Source organism: Telmatherina bonti (assembly GCF_933228915.1).
Source record: "Telmatherina bonti genome assembly, chromosome: 14".
Lineage (NCBI taxonomy): Eukaryota > Metazoa > Chordata > Actinopteri > Atheriniformes > Telmatherinidae > Telmatherina > Telmatherina bonti.
The window spans coordinates 30387094-30406768 of NC_136612.1; the positions used below are offsets into that span (position 1 = coordinate 30387094).

General features: G+C 37.6%; 3 protein-coding genes across 5 annotated transcripts; 2 read left to right on the forward strand and 1 right to left on the reverse strand.

Moving 5' to 3' along the window:
* Positions 1-203: 203 nt before the first annotated feature.
* On the forward strand, positions 204-2787 carry rnf113a (ring finger protein 113A). Its single transcript, XM_079253204.1, has 10 exons — positions 204-321; positions 729-808; positions 894-989; positions 1315-1422; positions 1667-1776; positions 1875-1981; positions 2097-2186; positions 2272-2365; positions 2436-2542; positions 2657-2787. The coding sequence occupies exons 1-10, from the start codon at positions 216-218 to the stop codon at positions 2722-2724; spliced, it is 966 nt and encodes a 321-aa protein (XP_079109330.1). The 5' UTR covers positions 204-215; the 3' UTR covers positions 2725-2787.
* A 36-nt stretch (positions 2788-2823) lies between these two features.
* Positions 2824-11963, reverse strand: strada (STE20 related adaptor alpha). 3 transcript variants are annotated; one of them, XM_079253202.1, is made up of 13 exons: positions 11862-11963; positions 10869-10934; positions 10395-10452; positions 8991-9019; positions 6756-6858; positions 6339-6460; positions 6012-6120; positions 5766-5889; positions 5119-5290; positions 4848-4952; positions 4323-4576; positions 4177-4219; positions 2824-3772 (listed from the first exon to the last, which is right to left on the reverse strand). In XM_079253202.1, the coding sequence occupies exons 2-13, from the start codon at positions 10899-10901 to the stop codon at positions 3617-3619; spliced, it is 1308 nt and encodes a 435-aa protein (XP_079109328.1). In that variant the 5' UTR covers positions 10902-10934; positions 11862-11963; the 3' UTR covers positions 2824-3616. The 3 variants fall into 3 exon arrangements, with proteins under 3 accessions (XP_079109328.1, XP_079109329.1, XP_079109327.1); XM_079253203.1 differs by having other exon boundaries at positions 10869-10968; positions 11862-11955; XM_079253201.1 differs by lacking the exons at positions 10869-10934; positions 11862-11963 and having other exon boundaries at positions 2825-3772; positions 10395-10556.
* A 33-nt stretch (positions 11964-11996) lies between these two features.
* Positions 11997-19246, forward strand: ddx42 (DEAD (Asp-Glu-Ala-Asp) box helicase 42). The gene is made up of 18 exons (XM_079252874.1): positions 11997-12064; positions 12842-13069; positions 13176-13326; positions 13463-13524; positions 13848-13884; positions 14199-14351; positions 14470-14574; positions 14773-14892; positions 14981-15157; positions 15263-15391; positions 15499-15598; positions 15683-15730; positions 15832-15929; positions 16186-16462; positions 16640-16866; positions 16966-17076; positions 17236-17349; positions 17825-19246. The coding sequence occupies exons 2-18, from the start codon at positions 12858-12860 to the stop codon at positions 18536-18538; spliced, it is 2835 nt and encodes a 944-aa protein (XP_079109000.1). The 5' UTR covers positions 11997-12064; positions 12842-12857; the 3' UTR covers positions 18539-19246.
* The last annotated feature ends 429 nt before the right edge of the window (positions 19247-19675 follow it).

The following is a 19675-nucleotide window of genomic DNA, read 5'->3' on the forward strand; positions in this document are numbered from 1 at the left end:
TGACTGACCGATTGATCGATTAGTTGACAACTGTAATTTTCCAAATGGCCAGCAGACCCATTCAGCGTGGTTTATAAATATGATTAATCGATCAGCGGACTACTGTAATTTTCCAAATGGCCAGTAGAGCCTATGGTAGAGCCATTCAGCGTGGTTTGACTCCGGGGCAGCAGGGGGCGCTGTGATGACCGCACATATTACAGACTGTTAGCAAGATGGCGGAACCAGACGCGACAAAACCATCGACCTGCACTTTTCTCTTTAAAAAATCCACCAAAAAATTCTCCGGACGAAAAAGGAAAGCAAGTGACAGCGATAAAGGTGATATATTGTCAGTGACATTAACGTTTTTGTTATTTTAGCGCATATAATGTCGGTCCTTGGCGATTGTTGGAATTTGAAACACTGACAAGAAATTTCTGTTTCAGTAATGATCTTTTAAACAGTGGCACTATTTCATCATTAGTATTAACCAAACTGTCTACTCTTTGTCAATGAAACGTTTAGTTACTCAAGAAAATTTTAATTTAATGTTATAGTGCAGATTTGTGCTTCTTTGAAGGTTTTACGGATGTCATAGTTGCTTTTTATGCTTCGACAGTTGTATTTTCTATCCTCCAAATATATCCGGTTAATTAGATTTTTTTTAAAATGGCAAAGAAAATGTTCTGTTTGAATTAAATTCAAGAGGCTGGTCATTTAACACGTTGCACTAATGTTTTTTCAAGACGACAACACCGAGGAGGACCAAAGCGCTGTGATCAGAAGAGGAAAGAAAGATGGTCGAGTCAACCCCATGATTCAGAGGGTAAGACAGCAACAGCAGGAATAACGCAATTTTTCTTGTATAATGAGAGAAAGACTAATCTAAACCTGATTTCTCTTTGTTTCAGTCTAAAAAAGTGGAACGAGACGCCGTATCCTCCAGTGAGAGTGAGGATGACAAAGAAGACAAGGTTACAGTGGCTTATAAGTCTACACGGTCAGCGGTAAGTTGAGGCTTGCTCTTTCACACCTTTTTTGTTTTTTTTTTTATTTATTACGATAAGGCTATAGACTATACAAATAAAAAGCATATTTCTTTTGTTAAAAGATGTTATTAGGGTGCTTATAGGAAAGGCACCCAAACATCCTGTCTAAAGCGGGCCAGAGGGCTCAAACTGCTTATTTTGGTTTGTATTATTATTTTTGTTTGTTTTTGCTCTGATTATTATTTGACACATGTTGCATGACTCAAGGCATTTTACTTGCATATAAAAACCTGTTGAAACTCTTTCTCACTTTCTGCCTTTAATCTGTTTTTGTCATAAAAAGAAACCAGAGGGACCCGAAGACATGGGTGCAACTGCAACATATCAGCTGGACACGGAAAGAGACAAGGATGCACAGGCCATATTTGAGAGGAGTCAGAAAATTCAGGAGGTCAGAAATAAACAATCTATTTTTTAGTGTTTCAGAACTAATATATTTGGGAAGAATGTTTTTATTCATACACTGATGAACGTCGTATTTAGCACTTCATGTGGAAACTTAATACATTTTCTGCTTGAATGAAAACTTGAGCTTTACTTGTATTTAAAAAAAAAAAAAAAAAAGAAGAAATAACCCTAAATCTCATATTAATCAGGCATGTTTACTTTTATTTATTTTGAATGTCTTTTAATAGGAGCTAACAGGTAAAGAGGATGATAAAATCTACCGTGGCATCAACAATTATCAAAAATTCATCAAGCCTAAGGACACCACCATGGGGAATGCTTCCTCTGGCATGGTCAGGTGAGTTGAGGCATATTTTAAGTTTATATTGTAAGAAGACATCAGTTATGGATGCCAAAATAATATTTTGGTTCATTCTTTTTATTTATTTAAAACAGAAAAGGACCAATCAGAGCCCCTGAACACCTGAGAGCCACAGTCAGGTGGGATTACCAGCCAGATATCTGCAAAGACTACAAAGAGACTGGTTTTTGTGGTTTTGGAGGTAAATGTGCAGTTTGGATAATTATAGTATGCATAATTTATGGATTACCTAAACAAAATTGATTTCCTTTTAAATATTTTTATCATTAACCCATGTTCTTCTCTCCTGCTATTAGACAGCTGCAAGTTTCTTCACGATAGATCCGACTACAAACATGGCTGGCAGATTGAAAGGGAACTAGAGGAAGGCAGATATGGAGCAAATGGTGAGTTAATGAGTTTCAAAATCATATTTTTTTTGTTGTTGTTGCTTGAATGGGTATTTTTGAAATATGTGGCAATTTTCCCCAGATGAGGAGAACTATGAAGTGAGCAGTGACGAGGAAGATTTCCCTTTCAAGTGTTTCATCTGCAGAGATTCTTATAAGAATCCCATTGTCACAAAGTAAGTTCAAGCTTTTGCTCTTCATTGTCTTTTAACCAGTTACAATGTATTGAACAGTCACATCTTCCAGGTGCAAGCACTATTTTTGTGAGGCCTGTGCCCTTCAGCATTATCGCAAATCTAAGCGCTGCTATGTGTGCAACACTCAAACCAATGGTGTTTTCAACCCTGCTAAAGGTAAACGTGTTTTTGTTTTTTTTTGTTTGTTTTTTTTTTTTAAATAAAAGGGTGGATGATATTCTGATGTGAATAATACACTTGTTTTGTTTGCTTTTTGTCCATTTATTCCAGAGTTGATGGCCAAGATCGAGAAACGCAATGCTGAAGCAGACGAACCACCATCAGATGAAGATAATTAGAGCCCAAACCTTTTCAACCCTTCCCTTTTGTGTTTGTCTATGTAGATTTTTAATAAAGTTTTCCAGAAGATTTACAGTCATTTGGTGTCATCAACCTAAAACAACAAAGCTCAGGCAAGTTTATCATAAAGTCAAATTTTATATTTGCAATATTTTGCCCTCAGAAATAAACATGCAGACAAAACAAGCACCAGTAAAACAAACATTCACTTTTAACACCCAGAGTAAATTCAAGAAAATGCCAATTTCTAAATTTAAGGTTTAACAGTTTTAACCTCTGTGCAACAAAGGAGACGCCTGAAGTATTTGATGTCATTTTTACTGTAATACAGGCAAAGAGTTAATAAGTTGTTCAATGAGTTGACCTTTAAAACAAACAAACCTTCCATTGGGTGTGAGGCCTAACATAATCCGCTCTCAGGACTGCCGTGCACCATCATGGCGGTCTCTGAGGAGAAGGGCCATGTCACATGTCCATGTTCACACAAGAGGTAGTGTTCCCTCTCAATATTTAGTAGCAGCTTCTCATTTTCATTACTCTTTAGGCTGAGGCTACAGCTACATCCACAGACTCCTGGAAGTCCTGTTGTGTTGTTGCTTCAGTCAGCTCGTAGCATACAATCAGTAAACAGGCATGGTCTGAGTAAATGTGTCTGAGAAAGTGAGGCCATCAGTGCAGTGCAAAACTTTGTTCATGTGTAAAGAACAAAAGCATGAGTGAGACATCCAGAAGAGGACAGATGGATGCTGGCTTTTTATCAAAAACCTGCCGTTTTTTGTTGTTTTTTTTCCTCCTTTCTCCCCAGAGCATCACAACAACAACAAAAGCCATCATGTCTGCTCAGTTTTTCAGTACAATCCTATGTCGTCTCTCACACTAAGTCCTCCACTGTCAGAAGTCCCAGTCATCCACATCCAGGTGACTGAGACCAGACTCCAGACTTGCCAGTCCGGCTGGAGAGTCTGGAGGCTGGGAGCCCTCAAAGCAAGTGATGGGTGACACAGGCCGCAACAGCTCAGGCAGCACCTCTGATGGTCGCCGTTTGATCTGAGAAAGCAAAAACAATAAGAGACATTCAAACATAACTTTTTCTGGATAATGGAGAATTATTTTTCCATCCAGTTAATAAACAGAAAAAATCTTTATACTAATTTCTATATTTGAAGAGAAATGTGGTGGATTAGAGCGTTTTCATGATCAGAAATATCAGCAGCTGGAATTTTTGCAACATTGCTTTCTAGTCAAAAATAGCTTTCAAATCTTCTAAACCAAACATACCAAATGTTGACAGCAAAGCATTGATCTATCTCATTACAAATATTAGCTCAGTCACTGAACTAGTTTTACTTAGCGTTGTCAATTGGGTGCATAATGTTGCTGTTTGCAAATTGACAGAAAAAAAAAGGATTTATGAAAGAATATTTTTGAATAATCCGGATATCTTAACACACCTGTTTGATGAAGGGATGGCCAATGAGAGTGGAGGCAGACGGTCTGAAAAACAAAAAACAAAATGGAAAAATATTTAGTGTTTACTAAATAATTTCAAAAAGCATTTTCAGCATAATATTCAAACATGATGGTGTATTTGGCCAACCTATTCTCGGGGTCTCGCTGTAGACAAAGCTCAACAAAGTTATGGAATTGTGGGGAGAAGGTCCGATTATATGGGTGTCCTCCAGACGACGAGGAAGGCTCCCCGTTAGAGTGTCGGATCACTGCTGGTCCTGGACCCTCGCAGATCCCGGAGTCAGCACCAGAGCGGGATGGCTTTAGGGACAGCTCTTCAGGGGGAATCGTGGTGGTATCCAGTAGACATGGCACTGTACCATTTAGCTTCTCAAGCAGCATCTGGAAAAGTGAATCATAAGTACAAATCTTATGATTTTAGATAAGATGCCATCAAGTTTGTGAGTTGGACCGCTTAACGTTCAGTTTGAAAATGAATTTTGTTGAAATGATCTCTTCAAAAGTCACAGTTAAAACATCACTTGCTAGTGTGGTTTTATCCCACCATCTTTTATTTTTTTATTTTTTACACCATTTACTTAATCTCTGCATTTTAATCAGTGCAAAATATGACATAGCAAAACAGCTGGCATAAGGGTGGGTCTCTGCTGACCTGTGTAGCTGGCATATCTTTAAAAGGTACGTGTCCGTTAGCCAATTCACAGGCTGTGATGCCAAGACTGTAGATGTCTGATCGAGAGTCGTAACCCTGCAAATTCTGAGTGAAAAATCATATTAGTCAACTATTCTATCATTGCTCTCATTATAATTCCCCAATAATTTCATGCTCATTTTTTTTTTTTTTTTTTTACAACACTCTAAAATTTGCCCAAAGTGGACAGAGAGCAAACAGCACTGTGTCATGCACAGTGAGAAGGAAGTACCTGCTGCAGTACTTCAGGGCTAAGCCAAGGCAGCACCTTTATGCTGTACTGGGGGAAGTCATGGACCACTTTCGCCCTCTGACCATGACGGATAAGACTGAAGATACTTCGTAGACCCGACATGCAGACCTGTCCGTCTGCAGATATCAAGACATGGCTGGCTTTCACACTCCTACATGATCAAAACAGTAAAGACAGCGAATATGTTATCAAGTAATAATAAGGTAGGTCTTACTGTGTGGTTGCATGAATAAATATTATCCTCACCTTAAAGTACACACAATTTTGACCACTATTAACATAACAAATATATAAATGGAACAATTAATATAATACACATGATCATGATAACGTATATGATACAGCTTTCTTTTTTTTTTTTATTCCAAGTGGCTATTTATCAATGCTCCATCTTTTTTGTATGTAATATTAAATATCATATCATGTTTTGATTGAATTGAAGAGTTATCTTATGTAAAACAGAATGGCAAAAATCAATCATTTGGGCTGTTTGTTGTTTGCAATGAAAACTGCAAAGTAAATTTAAAGAGTGTGCATATTTCCAATAAAAAAAACAAAAAAAACACACACACACACACACACACACACATATATATCATTTTGGACTTGAGAGCAGATTGTCTTACCGGTGCACATATCCCATGTGGTGGATGTATTCAAGAGCTTTAAGCATGCCCAGCAAAATGTATGCAATGGTCAGCTCATTCATACCATCTGCAAAATGTGTGCAGATGAGATCTCTAGCTGATCCTGCAAGATCAAACACACATACTATTGAGAAAAAACAATCATGTGTTAACAAAGCCTGCTTTAAACTGTTAAAATCTTTTTGTAACATAGAGGGTACAGTGTCAGTTGAAATGATTTCATACCATACGCCATGAATGGTGTAATGACCCAAAGCTCATTTTCAGCAATGAAGACAGTCTTGTATGGTAGGATACTGGGGTGATGAAACAACTTTGACACATGTAGTTCACCCTAGTTATAGGAACAGGAAAGGAAATCAGAACATTTTATGTCAAGACTGCAAATTATACTAAATATAATTAGGCATAAAAAGCTGAGCACTAAAGAAGAAAGAACAGAACACAGATACAAAGGTTGCTCAGGAGTTCTCAATAAAGCACTGAGGTAATATAAAGTGAAGGGAACAGAAGAGCTGTGTCAAAAACACTGATGGGAAATACGATACAAACCTGCAGGTAGGTCACCATATCATTAGTGCATGACTCCAAATCAATCCGTCGAATGGCTACATGCTCCCCAGTGGGTCTGTATTGAGCCAAGTTCACTGTCATCAAGTCGTCTAAGCCCTTCCCTAGAAGGAAAAAATGGAGTTCATTTTAAACTATACTGCGTCTCTTTATACCAAACAAATGCAGCAAATCTACAATAAAAATACAAATAGTAAATTTAAAAAAAGTTGTTGGTTTTTAATATAATAAACAATCCAAGATGTACATCAGATATTACTTGCAGAGGTTTTAAAGGGATGCCACAACAAATTTCACTTCAGCTGATAAAGCTTCAAATGTCATTTAAAACCATTTAAAAGCAAATTTGTAAAACTACAAAGCAAACAGGCAAGTCAGTATAGTGTTGCTCCAACATACCAATTACAGTCAGTAGCTCATACGAGCAGCTATCAGGCAGGAAGCTGCCCATGGTGTCTCGACGGGGGAGTGACGTCAGGCTCTCCTGACTGTCTTCATGGGCCTAGAGTTGGGGGAGGAAAACAGACTGAATGGATTGTAATAATGAACTTGTGACTTATGAACAAACATCATCAAATACGCAAAAATCCAAGTATTGGCATATTTAAAAATACTGAAATTAGAAAACACAAGTAATTTTCACATAATGGCAACCCATAACTTCCAGTTTCACTTAAGAGAAACAATATGTTGCTCAGTGGCTACAAACAGTTACTATGCAGTAACAATCACTGTGAAACACTAACATGGTTTACACATTGTTTTTTTTTTGTAGATTATGTTCTGATAAACCAATAGAAAATCTAATACTGGTTATCTCATGGTTAATGTAGAGTCTGCTTTCCTTGGCTCGGTTCAAAGTTTAGACGTTTACATCAGAAATGCATTTAAAGTTCATGTTCTGGAAACTGCCGAATCCTGAGTTCATTCAGCTTGTTGCTGTTGAAATGATGGAGGTGAACAGACTGCAGTAGCAAGCTGTGGAGGCATGTCAGGTAAGATGTATCGCTGTTTGAACTGTTTCCATGGTGCTAAAGATGAAGACATACATTTAATGTAAAAATACTTGTACATCTTTGAATTTAACCTTCAAGATAACTTCTAGGACAGAAGCTAAGAACACTGAAACTATCCTCATAGGCAAAACCAAACATTGTTCTGTGAGTGAGCAACTCAAAAGCATGTAGATCTAAATATTTAGCCCTTTGTATTTTCAGAACATATTAAGAGTGCGAGGTAGAACATGCTTTGGCAGCCACAGCGTAGGGCTCTTATAAACCAAACAAAATGTAAAGAATCTGTGTAACAAAGAGCTCGTCGCTAGCTCGATAGTTAGCTACTCAAGCAACTACAATAAAATGAATAGCTGCAAAAATGACATCAACCTGCCAACCAGAGCGCACAGTCTAAGTCTGAACATGACATGACTGTACTTCAGAAAGGACCACTGACCTTGTCTGATAATATATTGTGTGCGTGTGAGAGTGTAATTATATATATACATATATATATATATATATATATATATATATATATATATATATATATATATATATATATCATCAGAGCATCTTTCCCCCCTTGTTTTTAACATAATAATCATATAGATATAGTTTAGTTTTATATTACCTAAAAAAAGTCATTAGTTCAGTTTTGATATCCAACATAGTTCTTGTTTAGTTTAGTGTTTTTATGAACTTAAACTACACTTAAAAACAAACTAGTGTTTCACTTAAACTGAAAAATTACATGGATAGTTTTGCACATTTATGCTTTCATTAAGCATACAAGTTTCATTCATTGAAAAATCCCATAATGTCACATTAAGTTCATCCACAACTTTATACAGCCAAACAGTGTAATTTATGTCACTGGCAGAGATTGGTGTCTTTTTGACATGCACGACACATCAGGAACACAAGACAGACAGGCACTCACTGATGCTTCTGATATTCCTGAAAGTGAATTGTTGGCCCAGTTTACAAGGAGCCTTAAAGGAACATGATGTCTAATCACATGGATTATAGTTGATATGGTTGAAACTGCCACTTTAATCAGACTTAGATTGGGTTGCCATGAGCTGCAAAAGCTTAAAGCATGAAGCTCGATCAATTTACACAATGTAGTGACACCACTCTAGTTCATCATCAACTCAATAGCCGACCACCAGCACACACAGAAAGTGTCACAACACAAATGTATTTAAACAATGTGTTAGGACAGTTAGTGGGACTACAGAGACATCCAAATCTAAAACAGAAGAACTGCCTGGAGCACGGCATTGTAATAACACACTAATCACGCAGAATTGTTCAAATAAGCTGCAAGAGGATAGTATTATTATGTACTATGTTTGTGTGTGTGTGTGTGTGTGTGTGTAAGAGGGGAATGGGAGGGGGCAAAGAAACAAAATATAATTTCTTCTAAGTGAGGTGAAAAGGTCGACTAAGCTACAAGCATATGCAGCATATGTCATGAACTGGACACTCATGCATATATAAATGTGCAAAGCCTTGAGGTATTGTAGATTCCACTAAATAAAAATCAGTGTGCGCACATACAAATACTGCATGCACGCACATGAACAAAGGCACATGAAGAGTGATGATGCAATGGCAGGAGTACCACACTTACTTTCCTGTGTGAGAATCCCTGAGCTTGCTCTGGGGTAGAAAACCATGTCAATGACATAAAAACATGTACACAAAGAAAACAAGAGAAGGATCTGTGTTTAGAGAAGCTTTTCAACAGGAAAGCACTGCTTCTGGATGGGAGGTCTTACTGCGTGGTGCAGCGATTTTAAATATTACAGGTTTCCCCAAATTTATCAAGCTCAGCAGCTTTGTCCTTCAAGTGATGAGCCACTATAAAGTGACAATATTACCAATAAGGACAATCAGCCGTTTAATAGACCTGCTTCAACATTTTCTTTCACAAGAAAATGAAAAATGAATAGTTACCCTGCAGGTTCCTGACATAAATTAAATAAGGCAATGGGAAAGAAACCAAAACAGAAATGAAATGCTTGTACAAACATGCAGTGCTGAGCAATGATCTGCACGCAACTTAGTGGAAATGAGAGCGCTTACAAATAAAAACACATAAATTTGCTCCAGAAATTTTTCATGGTATGTTAAAGCTACAGTAAAGTAAGTAAAATGATGACTGATAAATCATCCTGACATCTTCATGGTTCGGGTCTACAATACAAACCTCCAACTCTTGGTGTTTTCTGCCAGCTGTCAACTGATGCTAGTCATAACCCCTTTTTCTACCAACAACCATACAAGTTCAACAATTTCACTTAAACTGTTTCATTACAAAAGTGACTTGTACTGAAAATAAAGATAATTTCTTGATGCTTCTCTTCCCCCCCTAATGCAAATTATATCATGAAACTCAGGCAACCCTACAGTCCAACAGACAGAGCATAAGAGATGAAGGAGAGTTAGTAAATGTCAATGAGGAACCAGACTATCACTATTAAGGGATAATTCAGGAAACTAAATAATAACTTCTCTAAAAAAGAAAAAATAGGGAAAACGTTTAGCAAGTCCTTCAAAGATCTCACTACAGTTGCTTTACTATATCGATCGTTCGATAGATAAAACAAGCTAAATCAACTTTTCAGAATATGACACTGATAATGTCAGTAGCAAAGAATTATAAAGCTAAACATGCAGCAAAACAAACTATCAAACATCAATAAATTACCCAAAACTTAAATTTGTGGCAAAGTCAATTTGAAGGAGATTTTCCCCATAAATTAATGTGTAGCCTCAAGCACATGTGAGAAATTATTAGAAAGTAATTAAGTAATTTTGTTTGTGCTGTCCTCTAATAAAACATTGACACAAGCAGACGTAATGAAGCAATAAGTCTCAAACAGGTTAGACAGGACTGATGATGACCACTGAGAAGCTTACACGAGAACTGCATGTTGGTTCCTCGTTGTGCTTATGAACAACAGAATGTGTAGCCAGTGGCATGGAAATGCTAAGCTCTTTTATTGTACATTTTGTTTTACTTGAGCCTCACCTCCAAATAACTCCAAATCCCGCAGGCTCTCCACACTTAATTTCTCAGATACCCAACGCTGACAGACAAAGAGGGTTAATAAAAGGCATGGAAAAAAGAGAAATGCAAGCAAGAATATGAAAAGATTACAAAAGAACATACACAGTTATAATTGCTGCTGTCTAAAGTGATCAATGATGACAACCTCATTTGCAGTTAAAAAATTCTCTAATAATTTGTGATGAAAAGGGGGAAAATCCCAAGTAGCCTTATCTAAAACACTTTTTCTTCTTTGAGTAGCCCAATTAAATTTGGTGTAAACAATTAAAAAAGCAAGTCAAAATAAATACAAAAAACACAATCAGACAAATTTTAGGTGTAGGATATTAAAAACAAGATAGATAACTTTATTTATTCTTAATAAAAGGAACAGTACCTTTAAAATATTTGCTAACAATGTAATATATGTAAAATTAATATGTGGCCAACACTTACAAGAAAAGACATGGGTCCTCTTGAGTTTGTCATAAATGATGCCAAAAACAAATGCAGGGTAATTATCTGGAATGAATGAATAAGTAAATAAATAAAATTGCTGAAAGAAAAAATAAAAAATTATTTAAAATATGTTGTATTTGGTTAAACAAAACCACTCACAAGTGTTTTTCATTTACTTATTTTAACTAAACTGCTCTATATCACATATGCAGACCAATGACAGCTTACACACAAATGTAAGTATGTAAGAAAACAACCCATATTTTCTTTATTTAAGTCACTTTAAAAAAATAAAAATAAAAAAAAATTAAAAAAAGTTGCGATTAGTAAACATCGACAAACACCTCTCTCCAGGTCATAAAATATAACTAGACAAATAAAGTAAATACTAAAGAAAACGCTCATTTCAACGCTGTGATGAGTATTCATGCCTGTTGTCAGTAAATTCCCAGATAAAGAGTTTCCTCCTTTGTAATGCTTTGCCAGGCTTCACCGCATCATGCTGCAAGTGGTTAGGGGTTTTTTTTTTTTTTTTTTTTTTTACATTTTTTGTCTTCAGCAAATGCAATGTATCGCCATCTGGTCGTGATGATACCATTTCTACGTTTCCAGTTAGTTTATTGCGTTAATTATGACTTATTAGTTCTGGTTCATTAATTTTAAGGATGGACGAATTGGCAGATAATGTTTATTAGTTTGGAAACAGATTCTGATTACTTTAGCAAACCTCGCAACCCAATCAGACGAAGCGGGAGGAAAATGTGTCGATTTGTTAAAAGTACATAAAGGATTTGTTAAAAGTAGAAAATGGATTTGTTATAAATAGATAACAGATTTGTTAAAAGTGGAAAAAAAAGACCTAAAAACTGATCTGTGTCGCTGTGATGAAGTGCGAAAGCTAGCAACATTAAACTACCGCTAGCTACAGCGGCTATGTTGACTTAGTTCACCAGTAAAATACAGCGTTATTTCAATATTTCAATGACTTACCGATTGCACACGAAATCAACAGAAATTACTGAATGTAGAAATATTATATTTCAAGCAACATTTTTATGGAGCATCCTGTCCGCCTTGATGTTTCCCGTGTCGCGCACAATCAACGACACGCCGATGGGAATTGCGCACACTAATGACGCAAACACGACTGGGTCTCAGAGAAACGCAGAAGCGTTTTACAGTCGTCAGAAAAGGTAAATAAATACATGCTGGGATGTGTGCCGAAAGATAATCGATATATGTTGTCCTCTAAAAGTTTTTACCTTATATTATCTTCGATAATTTAATTGTTTCTAGTCTACAACAATCATGGCAAAGTATCGGCCCGCCCCTTGAACACTTTCATGTCGGCCTCTATCGGGCCTAAAGCTAATGCTAATATTTTGCAGATATATCAGATCCTGGGTTTTGTTTTGCACAAATTACGAGGATTTAAAGCAGTAAATTTTAAATTGGCAAGGAAATCACAGGCGAATTGGTCTATAAGGTCGTATTTAGCTAACGACTAAGTAGCTCAGTGTCGACGGATCCTTGGTTAAATAATGTCGACAAAGGGTGTTTATTGCAGTTTGCCTTTATTTCCCTCCTTGGAAGTTTGTAATGTTAATATTATTTTTTTCTTAGTTGCAAATTATTTATAGGTATTTTTTGCAATACTGATCTCAAATTTCTTTATATAATGTGAAAGTAAAGCTAAAATGTGTGGTTCTCCAAAAGAAAAGGTGTGAAAGTTGATCATTTAAAAACTAAAAATCAAAAATAGTATTTAGTTTATTAATCTGTATTAGCAATCAACTTTTTTTTTTTTTTTTTTTTTTTTTTTTTTTTTTAAATAGCGTATGTATCCAAAACTGTTGTTGATTATTCTTGTTGATATAAGTGACATATCTTCATGACTAAAACAAGCAGAGTCAAATGCTTTTCTAGCAGGAGAATTATGAGACATAATGCTTCCCTTTTTTTTTCTTAAGTTTTCACAGCACAGTCATGAACTGGAACAAAGGTGGTCCTGGTGTGAAGCGAGGCTTTGGTTTTGGAGGTTTTTCCCTAGCAGGGAAGAAAGAGGAGCCTCATCCTCCTCAGAAATCTCACACATCATTTGGAGCTCCAGGTTCAAGTAGCGGATATGGAAAGGGCCAACAGCTGCCATCATTCTATAAAATAGGGACAAAAAGAGCCAATTTTGATGAAGAAAATGCGTGAGTAATAAAATGATCCCATACAAACAGTTTAACATATTTTTAATGCAGATAAAATTAACTGTTTCATGTACTGGAATTAATGTGAAGTGTTGTTTGTCATCAGGTATTTTGAGGATGATGAAGAGGAGTCTGGCAGCAACAATGATCTTCCATACATTCCAGCGGAGAACTCCCCCACACGGCAGCAGATGCAGTCGGGTGGTGGCTCAGATAGTGAAGATGACCCACTGGATGCTTTCATGGCAGAAGTTGAGGTGAGAGAAGAATAGCCGTTAAAAGCAATTCATGGTCAATGTAAGGTTGATGCAGTCTACACCATAGCTACAGGTTACCTGTGATACAAACTAAATAAGTGCTTGATATAAATTAATATTTTTTGTTTTTCCTTAGAATCAAGCAGCTAAAGACATGAAGAAACTAGAAGAGAAGGAAAAAGAGAAAAAATCAGCCAAGTAAGTCTCAACATTTACTTGCTGTAAATGTGTAATGTGTAAGTGTTGCTGAACCACAAAAAAAGAAAATTGCCCACAACTGAATTAATATTTGCTGAGAATTCTGTACGGCCATTGACATTGTGGTCATTGGCATTTAAATTTGCACTCTGTCTTTTAATTTTGATCGACTAAAGTAAAGTTATGCATGCAACGTTGACTTTGCTGAGTGTGTGATTATTGTCAGGTAAGGAGACAGACCTTTAGTCTTTGTGGGATGTGGGCTGTCTTTGTGTGTGAACAAGTCGCAGGGAAGTTTTTTTTTTCTCCGCTTGTCTTTTCAGGGGTATTCGTGATGACATTGAAGAGGAGGATGAACAAGTGAGTAAGCCCTCCAAAGTTCTTAACCACCCTGACGATCAGAGAGGACTTCTCTTTACCCTCTCTAGTCTCCTAAGGTTTCCTGTTTTCCCCTTTAACTGACTATGCAGGCTGCATTTAGCATTGTCATTTTGTATATTTTTTGCAGGGGAAGTGTGTTAGCAGGATGTAAATTTGTTTTGTTTTTCAGACTTTAAACAGAATGCCTAATTTGAGCATTCATTATTGTTTTGTTTTTTTTGCTGTAGGGCATCTGAGACTTTAGAACACAGCAGATTGACTCTGTTTTTCACATGAAATGATGTCCTCTGCAGGAAGCCTATTTCCGCTACATGGCCGAAAACCCTACAGCCGGACTAACCCAAGAGGAAGAGGAGGAGAACATTGACTATGACAGTGATGGCAACCCTATTCCGTCTGCCACCAAGAAAATCATCATGCCGCTTCCTCCTATTGACCATTCAGAGGTACAGTCAATATAACTGAATACCAGATCATTTTAATAGGTAATAATATTTAATGTTTATTGTGTTATGTAAGCATTTTTCTTACCATTTAAAGTCTTTATTGTTATTTGCCTCACAGATTGATTACTCGCCCTTTGAGAAAAACTTTTACAATGAGCATGAGGAGCTTAGCAGCCTCACTGGAACTCAAGTGCTGGAGCTGAGGCAGAAACTGAATTTACGAGTAAGTCTGTTTTTAATGTCATGCACATTTATAAATTATGTTACCACAGTGATAATTATTTTGTTTTACCTTGATTGCCTTTATTTTCAGCCACATTGCTTTAAAAAAAATATCTTTGAAGCATTGAACTTTAATTAAGTATATGTGGTCATTAACATAATTTTCTTAATCTTTTACATTGTGTTTCCCCTTTCTTAGGTGTCTGGTGCTGCCCCTCCAAAACCTTGTACCAGTTTTGCACACTTTGGTTTTGATGAGCAGCTGATGCATCAAATTCGAAAGTCTGAGTATACTCAGCCCACACCAATTCAGTGCCAGGTATATTGCAAGCTAACATGCAGATTGCTAGAGAGTTGACAAGTGTGAATTATAACAAAAGGAATTCTGGTTCTGATTTTAAATTTAGGGTGTACCGATTGCTTTGTCTGGACGTGACATGATTGGCATTGCAAAAACTGGCAGTGGCAAAACTGCAGCTTTTATTTGGCCAATGCTGGTTCATATCATGGATCAAAAGGAACTGGAAGCTGGGGAAGGACCCATTGCAGTTATTGTGTGTCCCACCAGAGAGCTTTGTCAGCAGGTGAGGCATAAAAGACAGTTTATGACTGATTCGACCAGATGTGTTGAATTATCTGTCACAGTGAAAAAAGATTTGCTAACGCATATGATTAAAAATATTTTCTAGATCCATGCAGAATGTAAGCGTTTTGGTAAAGCCTACTCACTGCGTTCTGTGGCTGTTTATGGAGGAGGTAGCATGTGGGAGCAGGCCAAAGCTCTGCAAGAGGGAGCGGAGATTGTGGTGTGCACTCCAGTAAGAAACTTAATGTCTTTTGCAAAAATTCAATAGATTTTATTTTATTTTAAAAAATGCAATAATTGCAAAAAAGAGAGATTTATGTCTGTCGTCTGTTTCTGCAGGGTCGTCTCATTGACCATGTGAAAAAGAAGGCCACATCGCTGCAGAGAGTGACATACCTTGTGTTTGATGAGGCCGATCGCATGTTTGACATGGGATTTGGTGGGTTACCATTGTCAATGCTGCAGCAATGACTTGTAAGTTGTAGTTTACATAATGCTCAAATTACTTTTCTCTCTTTTTTAGAATATCAGGTCAGATCAATTGCAAGTCACGTTCGCCCTGACAGGCAGAGTGAGTCATTTTCTTCAGAATATTATTTCTTTTTTTTTTATATATATGATTATTAAGGCATCTGAACATGTTTTTTGTAACTTATAATTATTCTTTTATAGCTCTTTTGTTCAGCGCCACTTTCCGAAAGAAGATTGAGAGGTTGGCAAGAGACATTCTGGTTGATCCTATTCGTGTGGTTCAGGGAGACATTGGAGAGGTAATATAGAACTTCATACATGTGTTTAGCTTGAATATGCAATATGCTTTTAAAATGTTTAAATTCCCCTTGCAGTATTCTTTTACAAATGCATTTTTCAAGTATTTTCTACGTACTTGAACGTCTGATTGAAAAGTGAAGAGATTTTTAAAGAGGAGAAACAAAAATCTGCTATTTTAAAAAAAGAAACGTTTAAACTGCATGTCTTTAACACTACTAAAATGCAGTGAATAAATTTCCTTCTCCTCTAAAAAAGGCCAATGAAGACGTGACTCAGATCGTGGAGCTTCTACCCAGTGGGACAGATAAATGGGGCTGGCTGACCCGGCGGCTGGTTGAGTTCACCTCCACCGGTTCAGTCCTCATTTTTGTCACCAAGAAGGCTAACTGTGAAGAGCTGGCAAATAATTTGATGCAAGAGGGCTACAGCCTGGGCCTCCTGCATGGAGACATGGACCAGAGTGAGAGGAACAAAGTCATCAGTGACTTCAAAAAGAAGAACTTGCCAGTTCTCGTGGCCACTGATGTAGCTGGTGGGTACAAGAGGAGGTGGTGTTGGAGAGGGGGGGCATTTGAACCTTTCTTTCTTTCACTGCTTCTAGCTTTTTGTTGAGTGTTCAAATGAATGTGAAGTCATGTCTGAATAATTTACTTTAATGTATGTTTAAAGTGAAGCAACACAAATGTGTAACCGCTTCTGTCCTCCCCAGCCCGCGGTCTCGACATCCCATCTATCCGTACAGTAGTAAACTACGATGTGGCTCGGGACATCGACACGCACACTCACAGGATTGGTCGAACTGGTCGTGCTGGAGAGAAAGGTTTAGCCTTCACTCTTCTCACCAACAAAGACACCACATTTGCTGGAGACCTGGTGCGAAATTTGGAGGGAGCTAATCAAGCTGTTTCCAAAGAACTTATGGATTTAGCCATGCAGGTGAGCTAGATTAATTAAATAATCCAAACTCGATATTATTTTTCTGTCTTTTTTTTAAGTGCATGTGATTTTTTTTTTGTTGTTGTTGTCCTTCCCAAGAATCCCTGGTTTAGGAAATCAAGATTCAAAGGTGGTAAAGGGAAAAAGCTGAACATTGGTGGAGGTGGTCTCGGATACAAAGAAAGGCCCGGCCTGGGAGCTGAAAGCTCAGTGAGTTCCAGATAAACATGCTTTTCACAGCTTTGATAATTATGTACTGTAATATATTAGAGAAAATGCTCATATTTAAAAGAAAATATTCAGACTACACCTCTGTAATTTGCTGGGTAGAAATTCTGCCTCATGGAGATCTCGTCATTGTCTTTGCAGGAACGTAGCATCAGCAGCAGCTTGTTGTCCTCCTCTAGTAGCTATGAAGGCTATACAAAGCCAGCGACTGGGGCGATGGGGGATCGCATGTCTGCACTGAAACAAGCCTTCCAGGTAAACTGTCTTTTCAATTTATCCTGAAATTGTTGTTTAGGCTCCACTATTGTGTTTACTTTGAGCCCACCTTTGCTGTCTGTATTTGTTAGTATTGCATTTTAGGGAAGAAATTATGTCAGCTTTTGTTTTGGTTTATGACCCTCAACTTTCTGTATTTGCATAAAGTTATGTACTTATGGAGTAAGCAATTCATAATGTATCCTAAATGAATTTTGAGAAAATTATTCATTAACAGCCTGCAGATATTATTATTATTATTATTATTATTATTATTATTATTATTATTATTATTACTTCTCTCACACTTTTAAATTAGTAAATAGAAACAAAAAATGTCCCTGAGCAAGATTACCTACCCCAGCTTTAAAGTTACAAAAATCCTTATTTTTCAGCATTTTTTTGCCTTTTTTTTTTTTAAAAAATATTTTCAAGCAGCTAATTAATAGTATGACTGCTTCTGTTTTTCTTCTAGGCTCAGTATAAAAGCCACTTTGTGGCTGCTACCAGTGGCCCTCCAAAGCTCAGCACCAAGTCTAGCAGTTCATCTGGCTGGACTAGTGCTGGCAGCCTGAACTCTGTTCCAACAGAGGCTGCCAATGGCTCAGAACGGTCTCACATGGCAAGCTTTTCAATGCCCGGTTTCACCAGTGCGGGCTCCCTAAGCTCGGTGCCAGCCAGTCAGAGCAGTTCACAGCACAGCACCCCCCCACCTGCTCCTCCTTCACAGCGAGAGAGCTCACGGGACAGACACGGGGAGGACAGGGGACGCCATGAAGACAATCACCATCGTCACAGTGATAGGAGTGACCGGCACAGTGGTGAGGACCGCTATGGAGACCGAGATCGCCACGGAGACAGGGATCGTGACCGCCACGGGGACCGGGATCGCCATAGTAGCCGTAGCAGTGACAGTCGTAACGGTGATGGAAGCAGGAGGGACAGAGAAGACAGGAGGAGTGATAGGGATGGGGGTGACAGGGGGAGTGGAGATGGGAGGGACAGAGAAGACAGGAGGAGTAATAGGGATGGGGGAGACAGGGGGAGTGGAGATGGGAGGGACAGAGAAGACAGGAGGAGTGATCGGGATGGGGAAGACAGGGGGAGTGGAGATGGGAGGGACAGAGGAGATGATAACTTTGCTGTCCCCAACCCACCAAAACGCAGAAAGAGCAGATGGAACAACTAAACAAAAAGTAGTAACATCCTGTACAGTAATACATGCATCCCACTTACCGTTCCATAACAAGCTCGTCTCTACAGGCAGATAGCAGTGCATATCAGAGGCTGACACAAGCACAGACCTACTGGGGGGATTTTCTTTATTTTGAATGGACATGGATTGTATTGACGATCCTCAAGTCAGTCGGGATCTCATGATGTTGTCAGAATTTTACTAAGTTTGTTCAGCACAGACAGCTCAAAGACAGCCACTGTACATATACCATAAAGACCGATGTTATTGTAGGTTCATTCAAGCAATAGCGCTGTAATAAACCCTTCTGTGAGTAAAAAAAAAAAAAAAAAGAAGCAGCAGAAGAAAACGTCTAAGCTGTGGTGGTGTTTTTGTCTTTGAGCTCCTAACATGCCCCTTTCCTTGCAAAGCTAATGCTTTATTTTCTCCCCTGTGGATGTTGCCAAGTGTGTTTGTATGTTTGCATTTTGTAGATCTACAGCTATAATACTTTTTGAAGGGCAGTCCGTCATGATTCAGTTCTACATACGTGTAAAGCCACTTATGTGTAGCTCTCTTGTGTCTTGTATTGGAGTTTTAGTTAAGTGCCTTTTCATGGCATGTAGTCCCTCTTCGCGCTGAAGTGTTTTTCAAGACATTTTTGTTTAAGTTTTCTGGTGTTCCTTAGCACATGGAAACAAGGTTTTGATTAAAAAAGTAATTTAATATCTTCACTTGTATATTTTCTGTACTTTTTTGGAAAATAAGTTGATGACAAGATTTATTTAAATTCTCACTAATTCATTACACAGCGCTTACAGTGTGTTGAGTGGGAAATGATTCACTGCAGGGAATCGTCATGAAAAAGTGGAGAAGGGTGTTACTATCGACTAAACACATAAACTCCATTCAAATATTCCTTTTGAGAATGGTTACTGGGGAAATGACAATGGAAAGAGAGGTTAAGAGCAACAATATTTACAGTATCTACTTGAGTCCATGGGTACCTTTAATACATCATAAACTACAGGAAGCTTAAGTTCAAGTTTGACCAAAAAAATTATAGTTTAGAAATGATAAATATTTTTTAATCAGGATCATATATCTCTATGTTTGCAGTAGTTTGACTTAGTCAAATGATTTAATTTCATC

Excerpts from the sequence above, each read along its gene's own strand:
- ddx42 (XM_079252874.1), top strand. The coding sequence starts at position 12,858 with ATGAACTGGAACAAAGGTGGTCCTGGTGTGAAGCGAGGCTTTGGTTTT. Across the intron at positions 13,525-13,847 it reads AAAGAGAAAAAATCAGCCAA|GGGTATTCGTGATGACATTG; the intron begins GTAAGTCTCAAC and ends TTGTCTTTTCAG. Across the intron at positions 15,392-15,498 it reads AGATTGTGGTGTGCACTCCA|GGTCGTCTCATTGACCATGT; the intron begins GTAAGAAACTTA and ends CTGTTTCTGCAG.
- rnf113a (XM_079253204.1), top strand. The coding sequence starts at position 216 with ATGGCGGAACCAGACGCGACAAAACCATCGACCTGCACTTTTCTCTTT. Across the intron at positions 809-893 it reads TCAACCCCATGATTCAGAGG|TCTAAAAAAGTGGAACGAGA; the intron begins GTAAGACAGCAA and ends TCTTTGTTTCAG. Across the intron at positions 2,543-2,656 it reads TGTTTTCAACCCTGCTAAAG|AGTTGATGGCCAAGATCGAG; the intron begins GTAAACGTGTTT and ends CATTTATTCCAG.
- strada (XM_079253201.1), bottom strand. The coding sequence starts at position 10,533 with ATGTTCTTTTGTAATCTTTTCATATTCTTGCTTGCATTTCTCTTTTTT. Across the intron at positions 9,020-10,394 it reads GGATTTGGAGTTATTTGGAG|AGCAAGCTCAGGGATTCTCA; the intron begins GTGAGGCTCAAG and ends TTTCTACCCCAG. Across the intron at positions 6,859-8,990 it reads AGGGATTCTCACACAGGAAA|GCCCATGAAGACAGTCAGGA; the intron begins GTAAGTGTGGTA and ends CCCCAACTCTAG.